Source organism: Solea solea, chromosome 5 (genome assembly GCF_958295425.1).
Source record: "Solea solea chromosome 5, fSolSol10.1, whole genome shotgun sequence".
Classification (NCBI taxonomy): domain Eukaryota; kingdom Metazoa; phylum Chordata; class Actinopteri; order Pleuronectiformes; family Soleidae; genus Solea; species Solea solea.
Window position 1 is genome coordinate 11,801,245 of NC_081138.1, and position 17,927 is coordinate 11,819,171.

At 39.0% G+C, this 17,927-nt stretch overlaps 1 protein-coding gene across 17 annotated transcripts in view; it reads right to left on the reverse strand.

Moving 5' to 3' along the window:
• Positions 1 to 1,751: 1,751 nt before the first annotated feature.
• The window catches only part of madd (MAP-kinase activating death domain), a 46,726-nt gene continuing 30,550 nt past the window's right edge, over positions 1,752 to 17,927 (reverse strand). For 5 of the 17 annotated variants that reach the window (XM_058629199.1, XM_058629197.1, XM_058629205.1 and 2 more), the window contains 15 exons: positions 17,653 to 17,756; positions 17,459 to 17,542; positions 16,364 to 16,519; positions 15,775 to 15,895; positions 15,056 to 15,118; positions 13,754 to 13,874; positions 13,197 to 13,302; positions 12,967 to 13,077; positions 12,532 to 12,639; positions 11,182 to 11,346; positions 11,029 to 11,101; positions 10,740 to 10,846; positions 8,244 to 8,313; positions 5,412 to 5,458; positions 1,752 to 3,880 (listed from right to left, as the gene is read on the reverse strand). In XM_058629199.1, the coding sequence (XP_058485182.1) occupies positions 3,767 to 3,880; positions 5,412 to 5,458; positions 8,244 to 8,313; positions 10,740 to 10,846; positions 11,029 to 11,101; positions 11,182 to 11,346; positions 12,532 to 12,639; positions 12,967 to 13,077; positions 13,197 to 13,302; positions 13,754 to 13,874; positions 15,056 to 15,118; positions 15,775 to 15,895; positions 16,364 to 16,519; positions 17,459 to 17,542; positions 17,653 to 17,756 (1,550 nt within the window). In that variant the 3' untranslated portion in view covers positions 1,752 to 3,766. The remainder of the gene's footprint in view (positions 3,881 to 5,411; positions 5,459 to 8,243; positions 8,314 to 10,739; positions 10,847 to 11,028; positions 11,102 to 11,181; positions 11,347 to 12,531; positions 12,640 to 12,966; positions 13,078 to 13,196; positions 13,303 to 13,753; positions 13,875 to 15,055; positions 15,119 to 15,774; positions 15,896 to 16,363; positions 16,520 to 17,458; positions 17,543 to 17,652; positions 17,757 to 17,927) is intronic. The other 12 variants (XM_058629211.1, XM_058629196.1, XM_058629210.1 and 9 more) reach the window with 6 other exon arrangements.

Genomic DNA, 17,927 nt, shown 5'->3' on the forward strand with positions numbered 1-17,927 from the left:
CTCCTTGTACTTGGCAATGATGCAACGTACAGCGGTTCTAGACACTGTGAAACGCTTGGAAATGGCAGTATAACCTTCCCCCTTCTCCTGAGCCTTCTTTCAATCTCCTTTCTTAGCTCAAAACTGATTTCCTTTGTCTTTGGCATGATGAGTAAAAGTAATCCCTCTCAATGTGCACATGTGCCCTGTTCCTTGGATTCCTTTTATGCTGATTGAATGCTCAGGTGTTGTCAGGAAGCCATTTGACTGCACAGGTGTGGTTTGAAACCTGATTGGTTTATTAGGTTTGTTTTGAAAATAAAAATTCATATGGGGGCTAATATTTTTGACCACCCCATTTTTCACTATATTTGATATAAAGCAAGCCAAAAAATGTATTTTATATCCAAAATGTACCAAAAGCTACTAAACGGCACTGGTGAATGTTTGATTATATCAAGTTTTGTCAATGCTGCAAACATTGGGAAGAATTTAGGAAAATGTTCCATAACTAATAATTGTGGCCTCAACTGTAAATGCTCCCTTTTCCAAGCACATCATGGTTCTACATGTCATTGCTCTTTCACAACTCTCCACTCTCCCACTTTGTGTCACTTCCTCCTCCCTATAAGTTGGTTTATGCGTGTGCCGCTGCTCCTCATTCGCGTTGTTAGAAATGTCAAAATGTGAAAACAAACCTTCCGTTCAGGCTCTTGAAGAAACTCCTGCCCTTAAATTCAGATTTTAAGGTTTGGCGTCAACTGTTCTTTTTAAAGCTATTACACACTTATACAAACATAAAGGTCTTATGGGTAGATTCAATTTCTGCCAATAAACCCACCGAAATGTTACACATTGAAATGGTGCAACACTACACTGCAAAGATTAACGGGCATTAGTCAGTGATGTTTTCTTTTAGCTTACATTTCTTTCAGGATTTGTCTTTGTCTTTCAGGATTAAACTCTGGATTTGTCAAAATCTGACACAAGTCTTATAAGTCAAGTCGTCATTCCAGGGTTTCCTGTTCAATATTTATTGCCATATTTATCAAAACAGGTTTTTACTATGTTCTATGGGAGATATGGTTTCTTTTTCCTCGTTAACATTGTAAGGATAACCGTCAGCCATTTTCAAATATTTTAACACATTGCTATGTTAAACATCCATTAACACATTACAGCAGTGTGTACCTACAGAGATTTCTTAAATTTGCTGAATTTTTACAACCTTTTTAGTGAAGATTTATGTTTATGTTTTTAAATAACATCTCTTGGAAAGGTTTCATTTACCAGTACAAAATTGTATCAGGTGTTACAGCATATTATGGCCGATCGTTCGCCATCTTTAGAGAAAATGTAGAAAGTTTGGGAAACACTGCTTTACAGTACAAACTGTAGAAGTAACTTCAGAAACAGTTTCACTGTAATTTAGAAGTACGCTCTTCTTAGTGCCACGGTTTCATGCTTTAATTTTTAATGTTTGTTGAGGTTTTGACTTACACAGCACAGTAGCTGCACACAATGTGACATGGAGTATCTGCAAATGTAGTCTTAAAGGCTCAGTTTAACTAAATTGCAGTCACTCCATACACTTGAGCAGCATGTGTCCTTTGAATAATGGTACATTTCTTCTCTTGGTGGTGGAGACTGGAGTCGTGTGAGCTCACTACATGTTGGTGTGGGTTACAGTTGCATCACCTGCAAATAAATCTTTAAGCTTGATGAAATGTGTCATTTTATTCCTCATAAAAGGACAACAAACCACACCAGGCTTCATTTGAGACAACTTTATTATATTGCCAAAGCTGTAGATATTCTATAAATAATCTTCAAATACTGGAATACTTGCATCTCGTTTGTTGTCTTCTTGTTAACAGCAGCGAGCATAAACAACGACAGGAGATGAGTTGCAATAATCCAGTAAAACAAAAAACTTTTTTGACTTAAGCAGAAAAGAGCTGGTCCCATTCCCAAGATTTACATCTGTTCAGATCAGGTTTGGTCGCGTTTACACCAACATGTGGTCAAAGGAATTTCTTTCTCGTTTTCCTTTAAGCATTTAAACTTCTAATATATATATATATAAGGACGTCAGAATCAAAATAAAACATCTTTCAGTGACATGGCTGTACTGATATTGCTGATCGGGAATAAACTGTTCAACACACACACACACACACGCTTACACACACACTTACACACTGTGATGGGACCAGACTGAACAGTTGTGTACTATCACTGAACAGAAATGACATTAACCCTCTGGGAGCAGGAGACCAGAGCCTGAAGGCTTCAACACGTCCGAGTGGTAAATCAACAGTCAATCACAGGATGGAAACGTGCTGCTGTGAGTTGAAGTGATGGAGAAGCAGGTGCTTCATCTTTCATGCTCCTCAGGTTTCAGTTTGTCAAATTTGAATAATAGTTACGTTTGCTATCTTGTGGATTGTTGGTTTGATAAACTGGTCACTTATGACTTTATTCTGACCAAACAAAGATTTAAATAACAGTCTCCTGCAGCATTATTCCTCATGCTGGTATTATTCCATTTTTTTTAACATGATTTAGTATCTGGAAATGCCCAGATACAGTTTATAGTTTTAAATTCACATAATTAAAACGCAAAAATCAATATTACTGCCTCTGAAGTCACTTAAAATCTGTGAGAAGACAACAATACCACCCATTTAAAAACACCTGCTGTGACATCACTAATTGTGGTGTATATGTGACCTGGAGTTAGTTTTACCTTTTAAAAACAAAACTTTAAATAGTCACTTCACTCTAAATCATCAAATTCACACCAATCACTATTAACTTCTTTAAAGAAGACATTCTCCACCCTGTGAAAGCCAGTTAACTCAAGAAAACCTGGCTCTGGCAATGGCTAACTACTCAATAAGTATTGCACATCTAGCAAATAAACAAGTTGTAACATTTTTTTTTTCTCCAGAGAAATGTACAGTCAATATATATTAAATAAATACTATATATAGAAATATATATATAATATTTATTTTCACCCTAACATGCAGTGGATAAGAACAGACCACAGACGATGAGTTTTACAGTAGAACTACGACAGTAATTCAGCCTTTGGAGAAGCTGAGCTAGAGCAAGAGAACACTCGTGTCTGAGAACAAACATTATTCTAGGGTTCCAACACCGTTAAAGCCGCGTGTACATGCAGTGCTCTGGTGCAGTTAACAGGAGCATTTTCAGAATGGGATGGTTTTTTTTTTGTTTTCCTTGTTTGTTTTTAAATCACCAGTTTATACTTGGACAGACTGGAAGTTTTACAGTAACCATATAATCACAGAGTAAGTCACACAGACGAGACAGAGGGCAGTTGGAAAAGGAGGGTGGGAGGCGGAGGCTCGGGGGGGGTTGGGGGTGGCCACTCTGCGGTGAGTGTGTCAGAGCTGTGCACGGGACCTGCGTGCACTCGGAGCCTCGGGGGGATCGAACCTCCACAGACTGTTGAGTCAAAAGACTAAAACTCGAGCGGAGAGGAGCACGGAGGCAAACACTGACAACAACGACAGCAGTTGGGGAGTATTTACATGACATCACAGACCAAACACGTCTACACAATACTCGGGGCTTGTATATACAGGAGGAGGAGGAGGGAGCAGGAATCGTGTGCTTAGAATATAGTTATGGATTGTCAGAAGTCTGTGGTTTTGGAACTGAAATGCCGTATCAAGTAGAGAGGCACTCCAAGGACATTGGGGCGGGAGGGAGTGGGGAGATTTGGGGTGGGGGGGAGAGAGAGGGTGGGTGTAGACTAGCTAGCAAGGGGTCTTGGCGAAAGTATCTTGGGTTTTCCTTCTGCTTCCTTCCCCTTCACTGCTGCCACGTAAGAGAACAGACAGAGGACGGAGTAACAGATCTGATGTGCCTGCAAAGAGGGGACAAACATGGCTGTGAGGACGATAATGCAAGGTGTGAGCCGACATCTATGTTCAGGCAAAACACAAGAGAACGAAGCAAGTCAAAAGGATCCTGTCCTGTGAACCCTGTGTCAATGTGGACTGCTGCATTATTCATGATATAAAAGATAACCTGTGGAGTTTCTCATTCCAGATGATAGACTGAACATAAACGTGCACACGGTCTCACAGGAAGTGCAGTCAGCCACCAGTTGTTAGTTGATATACAACTACTGCAGTACTCTGTCAACTTTGATGTTTGATGTCAAGTGACCTGACGGTACACTCTGTGTATTTAGCCAAAAATCCAGATTCTCGGACTCTGGTTGGGTTTGGTCACATGGTCATTTCAAGTTGGTAAATATGGTGAATTCAAATAGCAGCTTTGAAATTGCTTGATTGAAAATATAGTGTAAACATACAATAGATGTATAGCATGTAAAAAAAGACGTGATAATAAGTGATTGACCTCTTGTTTCTGTTTAAAACCGTTTAACGATTTACCACAGGTCAGTGAACACAACACAGGCTTCTGAAACTCGTTTTCCTGCACAACAACTCACAATAAACCAAGACAGGTGGATGATGTCAACAGTTATCAGCAGTTACAGTTCAACAAGAGCTAATAAAGAAGAACTGATGGTCGTTAACGGTGAGTCTGATAATGTATTATATTCATGAGTGCTACTGTGTGTGTGTGTGTGGTCATGGGCTCTTATAGTTGCTTCCTCCTGGATATAATCATAACTTTGGTCATTTGCTAGAACTATAAATAAAGGCTAACGACCACAGCGACAGTCAGAGTAGACTTCAGCTTACGCTCACTGTCACTGGCTGAAGGCGGCTCTGTTAGGGATATACTGTACGTATAATGCACTTCTTATCCAAGCAAAAACGTTTAAAGCCTTTTTCAAGCATTTTAAATTCTGCATTTTCTCCTGTGGCCACCAGACTCTTAAACCATGTATAATATATTTCATCAACAGAATTTATAACATTTCTTTAAGCTTGATTATTAACAATTAAAGCAAACGTGTTAACGTTCAAAAGTTACACCCTACAGCTTAAAGATTCATACATGAAAATGCCAATTGTGTGTTTTACATTTTCATTGGCCAATGAGTAATAAATACATGAGGTTTAAACAGAGCAAACATGTGGTGAACAAGAATAAACGCAGCACAACTAACTGAATTAACTAAGAGCAAAATCTCAGTTCCTTCCAGGGAACCTTTAAGAAATGATTAGACAAAAAGGGACATTTAAAATATGGCAGCCCATCATAGACAAATGTGTCCCGCCACAGTTTCTTAATGAACCAAATAACTTTGTGTTTTGTTGTGCAGTAGAGCGTCATGGCCGTTCGCTTTGAGCTCGCGCGCTTCATGTTATCAAACACTTTTGATGTTTTTCTAGTCTGGCTCTTCTAATGTGCACCGTTTGTGACCAGTTGTTCACATGCACCGGTGAAAAGCACCGACAGAATCTGTGTCGACTCACCATGGGCGTCTTGTACTTGTGGATCACCACTTCTTTAGTTTCAGGAACTATCAAAACAAAACAAAGAATTCAAAGGCAGCAGGAAACTCAGTGAGATCAGGTTTGAGAGCTGGGGGGGGGGGGGAGTGGTCTACAGAAGTCAACTGTCCACAAGGTGCAAGACATGATGTGGGCCGAGAAGAGTTCACCAACATTAACAAGTACAATAAACCACTGGCAGGCAACACCTAGTCAAGGTTATATTAACATATATTAACATTATGCCAAAATAAATTATTCTACCACATCTTTCAATCAATTTACAATCAATCAAGCGACCCAAGCTTGAAGCTGCTGGTGAGATGTTCAAGGCCCACAAAATGGTCGAAAATAAAACAATAAAAAACACAGATGTCTTATAACAAGAGACTGTAAAGAATAAAAGTTTCAGTAGTAAATGAATTAGAGCCAGACTGATATATTGGTCGACCAATTTTGACCCATGACAGATGCAACAATATCAGCATAAATTGTTGTCCGATGTGTATAAAGTGTTAAATTGTGCTGAACAAAGACATCTAATTGTTACAAGCAAAACAAAGAGGCCTTGTACCAAACTTAGCCACAAGCTAATTTCAATTTGTAAAAAGAAACAGCACTTTTTTTAATGTGCATGTGTGTTTAAAGAATATTGGTCAATGGCCGGAAGCTGTTTATTTTTCCCTTTCAGTCTAACTCTGAAACATTCCAACACCTTCCACCTCAGTGAACTGAAAAATCAAAAGACTTCACAGAAAAGCAGATAGAAAACGCTAAGAATCCTTAGACCGAGGACCATGTGTCATGTTGACTTTTCATTAGTAACTGTGAATCCATAGCAGAGATGAGGAGGCTGAGATCTGCAAAGATGAAGGGGGTGAGGAAATGTTACGCCCCCTCTGCTCACTCCACCCTCAGCCCAGAACAACAGTCCCACCAACGATCACTAGAGGCTGACTGTCACAGAGTGATGGCCATGGTGGGGAGGGTGGGGTTGATGGGAGTCTGGAGTGATCTCCGAAATGAAAAGCAAGTGATTGGAGAAGCAGAGGACAACTGAGGAAAAATTGAACGGGTGAAAGGATCGAGTGAGGAAAATACTTTGCACACAGTTCATTTGAATAAGTAAGGAGAAAGGTGACAACACTTTACCTGCTGGAGAATGAAGGTTTTCATAGTGGCAAAGATGAGGGCAACATTACAAAAGCAGCACAGAGACACGACAGTAACCCAGCCTGGCTCTCAACTTCTCAACCTCTCATCATCATCGTATAATAACGTCTTTCTGTGAACTTACCATCAAAATGACTCACGAAACCGCACGACTCTTCTTCAAGCTATGTTTGCTATCTGACACGTCTTATCTTCAGTAAATGCCTTCATTTTCAGAACTATAAAATATTAAACTAGATTTTAGATCCACGTTTTTCTTTTCTTTTTTTTCTCCACCAAAAGTGGATGCATTTCTCCTATATTTAGTGCTGCTAGGCACTAACACATTGGTTTCCTGACATTAAAGACATGCTCAGCGTGTCCTTGACATTATTGTTGTGTTATAACTCGATAGCTTAGTAGTGGAATGAGAGATTGGCATCTTGTTTGTTGATAAAATAAAACAAAAACAGAATTAAGAGGGATGGATGAAGGTGGGTCGTGTTGGGGAATAAATGTGGGCAGTGACTGTGTTACAAAACAACAATGGTGTGAAGTACTTGGCTTGTTTTGTTGATAACAGGCTCCATGTAATTCTTAGTAGGCTATTGAGTGTTTTGAATCGGTTTGATAAAACAAAAAAGACGTCTCTCTTCAGTGTACAACTGTTCACAAATCTCAGGTAAAGGCTGAAAACCAACATTAAGTTACTTTCCTACAGTGAATGTCTCTGATCTCCACACCCACTGGAGTCTCAAACAGCACAGTTTCATAGAGAGCTACAGAGAGGTATCAGCATTTCACGGTGGAGTTACACACATCAGAGTATGTTTAGCTGAATCTAAATTAAATGACACGTGTTTGTATACGTGTGTGCAGGGTCATTTGTTTCTAAAAGCTACTATGGCACAAACAATAATATATATCAGTGTTTGAATACACAGAAAATGCTAAAGGATAATTACTAATTACTAATTTCTAATTAGTTCTCTTATTTCTACCTTTTCTTTTAAAATTCTGGAAACGGTTAAACCATGGTTTACAATCTGAAATGTATCCTGTTCATGATGGAACAGTATCATAAGTAGATGTGAAGGAGCTGGGACTCTTTTATAATAACGTATAACTTGATACAATTGTTGTGTATCTGCTCCTGGTCTCTTTTTTCTCTCTACCTCATCTCCCTCTCATCCTTTCTCTCCCCCATTTGTCCTTTCATCCCAACCGGTCTTCCTGTTAAAAGAGAGTTCTTTCTCTTGTTGGGTTTCTGTGCTCTCGATGATGTTGTCTATGCACAGTGCCTTGAGATAATGCATGTTGTGATTTGACGCTATACAAATAAAATTGAATTCTATTCTCCCAAATCTTATATTATTTTATGAAGATAATGTTATTAAATATTACACTGCAGAGACTCTGACCAGTTCCGTCCTTGAACACCTTCATGAAACGTGACTCGCTCTAAAGTTCTGCTGAAAGAAAACCACATCCTGTGAAGAATGTATCCCTCGCTAACAAGTGCAGAAATCTGTGTCTCAGTTTTCCCATGAGGAGAACAAGAATCCAATTTAGTAATCCCCTGTTTTCGTCTATACATTTGCCATGAAGCTGAGTTACTGTCGTGCCGAGTACAGGCCTAGAATCAATAGATGGTGTAATTACCAAATTCCTCCAGGACAAAGACTCCCTTCACTGTATTGCACTTTTTAATGTGACTCAGCTCTATGAAAACCTAAAAACAAACAAAAAACAAACAAAACAAGACACAACATTATTAACTCAACAACACTGGATGAAAAGCAAACACTTTATATTCAAAAATTAACCATGTGAAACTTGTTGTATTCAGTATGAAAGGTAAAAAGAAAATAACTACACATGGATGCAAGCTTTTAACAGCTAATGAAAGAAAAGTAAGGCACACCATGAGAAGTTTCCATGATCAAACGCATACATGGGTGACAGTTAAATGAAGGGAAATGTATTTATTCTGCTCAAAGCTCATTTCATCAATGAAGTGTTTCACCACTGAGAAATGTGCAGTTATATTTGAATGTAAACTGCAAAAGGTATTTAAATAAAACATTCTGTTTTACAGTCAGAGATGCATTATGGCCCATATGATGCAAACATGGAATTTCCATATAAAAATGTAGTCAAAGACACAAACTTAGGTTTGCCAAACAGCTACAACAGTGAAAAGAAAAGATAGAGGAAACAAAAAAGGAACCCAATAAGATGTTAACTGCTAATAAGCAAACACAGCAGTGGTTGTGTACCTTCCGCTCCTTGCAGGGGGAGAGAGCATGGGAGAGAAATGGTTTGGATTATTATCGGACAGAAGAGCACAAACACTCGACGACACTCCGAGAGGGCGCTATATACACAGGAGCCTCGTATGGATTCAGAGCCTGGTTAATAGAGCCAATGTGGGAAAAACCTGTCACAAGACGAATCAACCCCAGAGCTATTGTAAAAAAGAAAAAGAGAGGACTGTGGGGGTTTGACAGAGGGCATTAAGAGCTGGATTCACCTTTGTTTTCCTGGACTTTTAACATGTCAGTCCTCCATGCCTCCTCCTCCAGCAACAAGGGCTGGCACCAACAACACTTGCTCACACAGCAGGACAGATAAACTGAGGGCAGTCGCTGATGGAAAGTAAACCCTGCCACAATGTGGAATATCACCGCTGACACCATCTCAGTGCACAATTACACTCGTCTTCAGAGAAAACCACCATTGGTTTCATTGTCTTTTACAATGACAATAAAGGCAATAAAGAAAATTAATTTTCCATTCCATTCTATTCTATTCTAACTACCCCAGAGCAAGGACCAGGACTCATTCACTTCAACAATGAATTTAGTCATTTAAAAAAAAGAAACGACTGTGGAAGGTTTGATGACAGCTAATTTACTAATACAATCCAACAGTTGGATTGTAAAAATAATGATGAGAAAAATTAGACTGTACCCAAAGCCTGTTGAGGAAACTCAGCTTGGTGAAGATAATAATCACAAAAAAAAGCCTAGATGTGGCACTTGACCTCTATGAAGATCAAAATTCTTGGGTGAGGCAGAAAAAGCAAAAGCAGGAAGAAAAAAGCAGGCAGTCACAACAATGGTTCATTTGGAGACTTCCTAAAACCCTTTTGAATCATACACCTGACAGAGACCTGTAGATTTTCACACACCTTTAATGCACAGACACTATGCCTTTTGGACTACGTGCTTAGACCTAAAAACAAATCTCAAAACCAGGTCAAATTCAGCGAAAACTGTCTGTACAGCTTGACACCACAAAGGCACAAAGTGACAATTTGTCCTTGTAATTTGAATGAACGGATGCTAAAATTATGTGTATTGTTGATAAATCAGTTTGAAGATGTCGGGTGTCTGTTGGGGAACATTGCGGGTTTCTTTGTTTTGTTGTTGTAAGATGCTCAACCCTTGCTAAGCATGGTCACTTGACAGACTACAGTACATTATACAATCACAGCTTCACAGGAAGTAATAAGAATCCCCACTAACACTACCTGCACAGTCTTTTACACAATACATGACATGATGATGTTCAAGGGGCCAAACTTAAATGTGAAAGTTGCTATTAAATAGCCAATTATTAATGAAAAGTCTTTGCTCAAGATCATCCATCTTACCACTGATAGACAACACACACATTAACACATCATCTCCTCCCACACAGGAATGAACATTAGGTTTAATCACCACAAATGTCAAAAGAAACGTGTGGAAGGATGTTTTAATATTGTTTAGGGAACTGCATGCATACTAAAACACACACACACACACACACGCACACACACACACACAATTTCAAACTAAAAGAAGCAATTTCAAAAAAAGCAAAAGCACAAACAAAAAATCTTCCTCTATGGGAAAAAATCAGTTGTGAGTAAATGCCAATTAAAACATTAGTAAACAGTCAGCAATTTTGTGTAAAATTAGTTTTTAACATCAATAGAGGAAGAGGTGATGAGATGAAAAGGAAATTACACGGATGCAGATAGGAGAGACGACCAGAAAGGTGGACAGAGGGACCCAGGATGGACTCTGAACCAACATGAGGGATTTGGATTTTTTCATACCCTTGTGTGAGATGGGAGGCAGTTTCTCTGCTGTGGTGCTGCCCTCTTACCTGGCTGTGCATGAATTTAAGGTTGATTCCTTCCAGTGTGACCTGCAGCAGTCCACCTTCGCCAGTTTTCATGTCTTGGACGGGAAATTCTCCACCCAGCTCTGGACCTGTAGGAGATCACAGTGGAGTTTCGAGCAAATGAAAATGAATTCCCGAAAAACAAAGAAAAGAAAAAAGGCCTTAAACTGACAAAGTTTGTAAAAGACAAAGAAATCACAGCACTGGTGCCAATGAACAACAGAAAGGTAGCGGTGGACTTGTATTCTAGGCTGAGCCCCTCACTCCATACCTGGTTTAATGCTTTGCTGTCTTGCTGCAGCTCTTTCCATACTGTCTTTAACACAGTAGTAGAGTTCACGACACTAGAAAACAAAGATGAAAACGTCATTTGATAATCAATTTTCTTCTTAAGTGAAGAACAGCACACGATGCAGTGACTGACCTTTTTGGTATAGAACTTGTTGAGCTGTGTCTCCTGGCCGTTGCGTCTCCAGAGACACAGCACCTTGGTCTTGGGGCAGTAAGTCATGTTGATAAGCTTCTCATACCACCAGCGTTCATAGACTGTGCCGATGTTGCTGCGCAGGACTATACAGTCATCACAAACCTGAAATATTGAGTCAACATCAATTGTAATACTGCAAATCATTAAAAAGTCAGTTTTTAAATAAATAAACGCCTCGACTCATACCCAACAAGTTAAAGGCATGACAATAAAACAGCTTATAAGGAAAAGCAGAGACTTTACTGAGAAAATTCTGAAAGAAGTGTAAAATGTGCTTGACTCATGCACATTTTCATGGAATTAAAAACAAAGTGAATATTTGACATGACTCTTCTTGCTATATAAATACATTATCTGTGCTTTGGAAATGTAAATCATCATTGAGTTAATCAGATAAAAAAATGAAGTAAATACAAATAAAGTCTTGGGGCAGATGCACAAACATGTTTATGCTTATTCAAACCTTGCAGACAGGCAAATTGTGCTTACATCCATGGGAGGCTAGAGGGGGTTTCACACTAAAATGTGGGAGGAGGACTCATAAAAGCAAATGATTATGTATTTGAAAATTGTATGTATGAAAACTGAGAGTGAAATTGTGACGTTTGATGGTAACATGTCCTCCACCTCTTAAAAGCTGATGTAAATAATTTTGTAAAGTAGAGCATTTGACTGCAGTTGCAGATGGGAAACTTGTGGAGAGAGAATCAGCAGTCATCCAAGCAAAAACACAGATCAATCAGATGCTGAGAGGACTTCCTAATCAATGAATTTCTTATTTCTTTTTCTGGAAGGTGGCAGCGGGAGTCTAATACAGTTAATATAGAGTAAGCTTCTGCTCTGAAATTGTTGCCTCGTCTATGCACTGTAACATCAGGCCCGCTGTTACAGTGCGTGTGGTGTTAACAGATACTCGTAATGTATAAGTTAAAATATATGTAAAATAAATTACACATAATAATTGGGCTGATCCAGCCAGTGTGACTGAACTTGACCTGCAAATAACTTCAAAATGTTTGTCCAAACCCGGATTGACCCATATGTTTCCATTAGGTCCTGACGGGCTCTTGAGAAGTATTCACATAGTCATTTTAGTCATTAGACGTGCTGATTGCACAGTAACCTGCAGGCTCGGTACATCCCACGTAAAAAGGAAGAGGCTATATCTGCAACACAGTGCAATCACTGTGAACACTCACAAACATCTGTATCTGTGCCCTCTGGTTCTTTCTGTCTAGTATTTCACAAAGATGCTAACCACTTCCACATGGTCAGAGCATTGCCTACCTCCATGAAGAAGATGTCTCCTGTGGTGTCAGTGCCAGCATGAACGACAAACGTTTGCTTTTTGATATGTCGGCTTCCACTGGGCCTGATGGACAGTTCACGACCATTCTACAAAAAACAGTTAAAATGATTACTAACTACAAAGTTTACATAACACAGGCTTTATTTCATAACAGAATTTCCAGGAAAGAACCAATTATTTGGTGTAAATTAGCAAGAAATCCAATTGTACAGAAATGTGTTAGTAGATGGTTAACAGATGTTGCATGTTTGCCCAAATTAGAAGTCTCCATGTAGTACTAGTTTAATATTTCAACAAAACTAGAGGTACATTTTCAGATCACTCACGAAAGAAAGGTTATTTTCAGGAGATGATTTGGGCATGAACATGAATGTGATGTGATTTAATGGAATAAACAAAGGACACATATTCACCGTGTTAGCCAGTTTGTCCAGCATCTCATTGATCTCTTGGCTGTACGTGAGGCCGATGTGGGACTTTCCCATCAAACGCCTCACTTTTTTCCTGATGTCGTTTTTGGTCACCTAAGCAGACATTCAAGAAAAACCAAACCTAAGCTGGAGGGTAAACGGTTACACCTGGCATCTGAGAGGTGATTCTGACAGTTCTGGGATTTAAATAAAAAAAAAACAGAGGTGCCTACTTTCATCATTAGCATGTATGCTATCATATTGTGCAGCAGCGTGGCCAGAAGTCTGTCTTCATCGTCCTCCAGACGCTTACGGTCATGATCTCCCAGGGACAGGTATCTGTGTCGACACAAACGAAGGTGCTACAAGTTATAAATTAAAATTACAGTTATCCTGGTAGAGTGAAAGGGATTTCTCTATCATATCACAACCTCGGGTATCTACTAATATCAGTCCAGTATTGTCTTTTACCTCTTAATGTTTAATTAATATAATGCCCCAACCACTGCAGCGCTCACTCATTCCCTTATTGCTCGATGATGGAGGCTGACATCTCTCTTTACAGTGTGTTGCCTGTGTTGAGTGAACCATTTACGTCATATAGATTTAAAGATTTATGGATTGAAAGGATTTACCAACCAGACGCAGTGATTTTTGCCAGTACTGGACCAATACTCCGTATCATATAAACTCATCCACAGAAAAAAGTTGATGCTACATAGTAATAATGAAACTTTGGGCAAAAAAGGGAAAGGCAAACATAAAAAACAGGATTATTATTATTATGAACCTTTCAATCATCTCCTGGGGGCCCTGGTCCATCCCCATGCCCTCACGCTCCAGCATCACAGCATCTAAGAAAGCATCCTCCCAGAACTGCAGCTGGTCCCACAAGGTGGAGCGCTCCTTACCTGGACACGTGAGGACAATCAACATATAGCTCAGAATCTCAAAATTTCATCCACATCACAATTCGTACATTCAAATATAATGCTAACCATATTGTTGAAGCCACAATCATACATTCAACTAATGCCTCTGTATCAAAAAGCAAGTTCAGAGCAACACTCTTCTCAGACCGTGACCAATCTGACTTGTGAAAGTTATCTTCAAAATGGGAAGAGATGTCACAGCAAATGATGTCAACGACTATCAAACGATTTGAATTTTTCAAGTTGCTTTTTTATAGCTTGGCTGTAAGCTGTATAGCTTGGTTTACTGCTGGTGAGGAAATCACACTTTATTGTAACAGAAATCTGCTTCAAGAAACGAAAAGACAGTTTATTGGTCTTTTACTTGTGTATGAAAACAACACTGGAGCCAATTAGATCAATTTCAATTACTCATAGTGTACTTTTGTGGGGATTTGTGATAAAACCCCACAACAAACAGGTGTACTTAAAAGCTTAAAGTACTTTTAATAGACACTGCTGCATTTTTACAAGGTGTCTGATGGTGCCTTTAAGTGCTTTCCAACTGAGGAAATTAAGTCGCAAATATCTACAGCATAATTACAACCTTACAACTAACTCAACCATGAGATGTAAAATATGTATTAGATATATCACTTATTCAGTGGCAGAGGTAGTTTATATATTCCCAACCTTGTCACCACCAAGAAAAACCTACTGGAAATGTTGATGGTGTCATTTCCTAATCTTTAGTGGTGGCTTACTCACAGTAGTGTTCAGTTCAAATCAAAGTTACATTTCTGACAGCACCTGAAGGCAACATGCACTCATACAATATGCAAAACCATGAAATGTTGAGCTTTTAATTGACATGAAGTTTGGTCAGGAAACTGGATGAAAACATCTGAGGAAGAACTAAAAATAAACTGAATGGAAGTACACACACTCTGCAGTTCAATCTCTGTGAGGGAACAATCTGACCACATGTGCACTGTTACAACAGTGCTCATGTTTTCCACCTTTATGTTATGTCAAAGAAAACACGTAAATGTGCAGCACCAACCAGTACACAGGAAAAGCCCACATCAAAGATTAAACACAGAGCTTGTTTCAGACAAACAATGAATACACCTCACATCCACACACAGGAAAAGAGTGCAAAGGCATGAGATTAGCCCTACTTAGAGAAAAGGTTTCCATGGCAGCATCCTCTAGTTGATCCCAAACGGAGCTCTTATCACGGCCTGGAAAAATGTCCCAGGAGGAGCAGCAGAATGGTAGAGAAGCAGCAAGAGCAGGAGGAGGTTAGGTGAAAGTGAGTGTGATTAATGGCAAAAACCAGAGCAGAGCGATTAAAGAACCACACCAGAGGAACAAGAACAAGGATTTAGCAGGACACACAACACCCACTTATTCTCTCACTAATTTATAGTCTGTGACTTGAATGAAAAACAAAGCTCTATTTTGTTCATTTAACATTGAATTTCATAACTGTTTTCAATTCGCTTTTCAAACCTGTGTGACAAGCTTTCAACTTCATCATTATATAAAACTAGACAATTTCACGATATTATGTTACATCAGACAACAGTTCTAAGTCATCACATGCCTGACTTCTGCTTTCTCCTCTTAAAAATAACTTTCCTCTATCAACAAGTTAATTGTGGTTACAGTGTTATTAAAGGTTATGCAGTGCAAAAGATTTTCACTGACAACCAACAAAGCTGACAAGGTTAGTGTTAGTTTAGCCATGCAGAACATGTTACAGTAGGCACAGGACATTAAAAAAAGCAACTCAAACAGCTAAGTGTTTTACAAGATAGGTAATATTCTCTTGAAACTTAAGCTTGAACTGTAACATTTTGACAAAATTCTCAAGTATCCAAACTAGACTACATACCCAGCAGGCCTTCACAGAGGTAAATCCGCATACTGTAGTCCTCCATGGGCTGCACAGGCAGCCCCTTTGCCACAGCAGGCATATGTTCTTTCGCACCTGGTTTCAGAGTGTGGGTTTTTCCCTACAGATACAGGAAAATGTCACGTTTCTGCTATTAGCAGACACTAAAAACACAAGTGTAAATGTTTGACAACAGCAACCCCCCTTGCACATTACTGAGGTTTAATATACATGTTATACATGTTCAACATCATGGGAGCAGTTTTGTCTCACTAACAACATTTGAGCTTTAATTGTTTACACTTACCGGATTTATGACAGTTTTTTTGTTGGAAAATGTTTAGTTCATAACATTTTTCTCTCTATATCAGGTGTTTTTAAGTGGTGGAAATTGTTTTCTTTTAATATTTACAGTTTTTATAGAACACATGGACCAGTGTCAAGCCCTGGCCCCTTCTGTAGAGCTTTTTAACCTATGTCATTCATTAGTACAAAGTTAGTCATTATTAAATTAACCCACAACACATTTAAATTCCATTTACAAGCTGGATGATATCTGCATATTTCACTTTGTGTGTCTTTTACTCACAAACACTGAGCTTGTGGCTGGATTGGTTTCAATCTCACTGTCAGACAGAGTCCCTCTGGACTGCATTAAATGAGGAGCAGTCCTGCCGAGGCCATCTCCCGCTGTGCTGCTCAGGTCACTGTCGGCACCGAGAGTCTCTCCAGAGCTATTGCTTATCTAAAAGTAAAGATCCAGGTGTAAGAACAACACACTAGAGCACAATATTGCGTATAAACACAGCTTCTGGCATTCATTTCCGTTGCTCATCATTCATGGTTTAAGAGAAATGTTTGAAGCATATTATTGCACTAAATCTGACATCGTCATGTTGTTTATGATTTACCAGAAATTGTGAGTTTTACATGGAATGCAGTAGTGGTGGGAAAATATGCTCTTGAACTGAACTGTACTGTAATCACAATACGTTGGTGCCAATTCCATTTGTATTGTAATTTTAATGAATTGCAATTCTACAAGTATTGCAATTGCAAGCCCATAAGTAACACTTTTTTTTTTGCTTTGCCTACTTACTGTTTACTGAGCTAGTGCTGTAAGAAAATAAAATACTGGGCCACAACACAAAGATCAAATTGCTTCAAATGAAACAGAAAAATGTCTTCAAAACCCTGGGTTGCAGCCAACACTGATAAACAAAAAACACCACAATATATCTATTTTTCCTTCTAATACAAGACTATGTTTGTACAAGATTTCACCTAGTTCTGTGAAACACACATTATAACAGCCTTTAAAGGAAACAAATGTCCCTGCAGTTAATCCATGAACTTTTCTATACGAGGGTTAGCAGCAGTGACATTTAAGTGCATATACTGTACAAACATGGTATACTCATTACTTAAGATTAGACTAATTTCACAATCCTAAAAGAGAGGGTATAGAACAATCAAGAATTTGTCCAAATAACATGATATTAATAGTAAGATGGAGCAGTTTCCTGTTTTAAGGTTTTTTTTACTAACATACTTTGAAGGGCAAAAAAATATTTTAGTTTGTATTACAATTATTCTATGGGAGCTTACAATCAGTACAGTGATGAATATGTATCTGAAAGGGAAAGGAACAAAATGCACAGGATCCAAGTTGGCCGTGCCCTACCACTGTGCTGGCCTCAGAGTCCTGGCTGGTGGTTCTCGTCAGGATTGGTGGCTCTGAGCTTGTTACAGATTCAGTGTCGCTCTTCTGTAAGTCCAGAAAAAGAAAGAAAAAAAAACTCAGAAGAATGTGAATGAATTGTCAGTGTGTCTGCAGTATTTGTATTTACTAATTCACACAATCCTCCATTCACAAACCTGCGATCCAGATGTGACACTGAGGCCACTGTCAGCACTGATCTGTGATTTCTTCTCCTCTGCATCAGCCACCTGGGGGCGCTGCTGCTTTGACCCATCAGACCCTGAAGGGCACAGGTGTAATCAGCTTATTATCAGGAGCAGGACTTCATTAGCTTCTTACCTTAAGGTGTCGCCTCCCTCAAAGCCACCATAGCACAGCAACAATGACGCTACATACATTTAAAAGTGCCAAAGCCTCTAGTGTAACACTACAATTATGACACAGCAAAGCA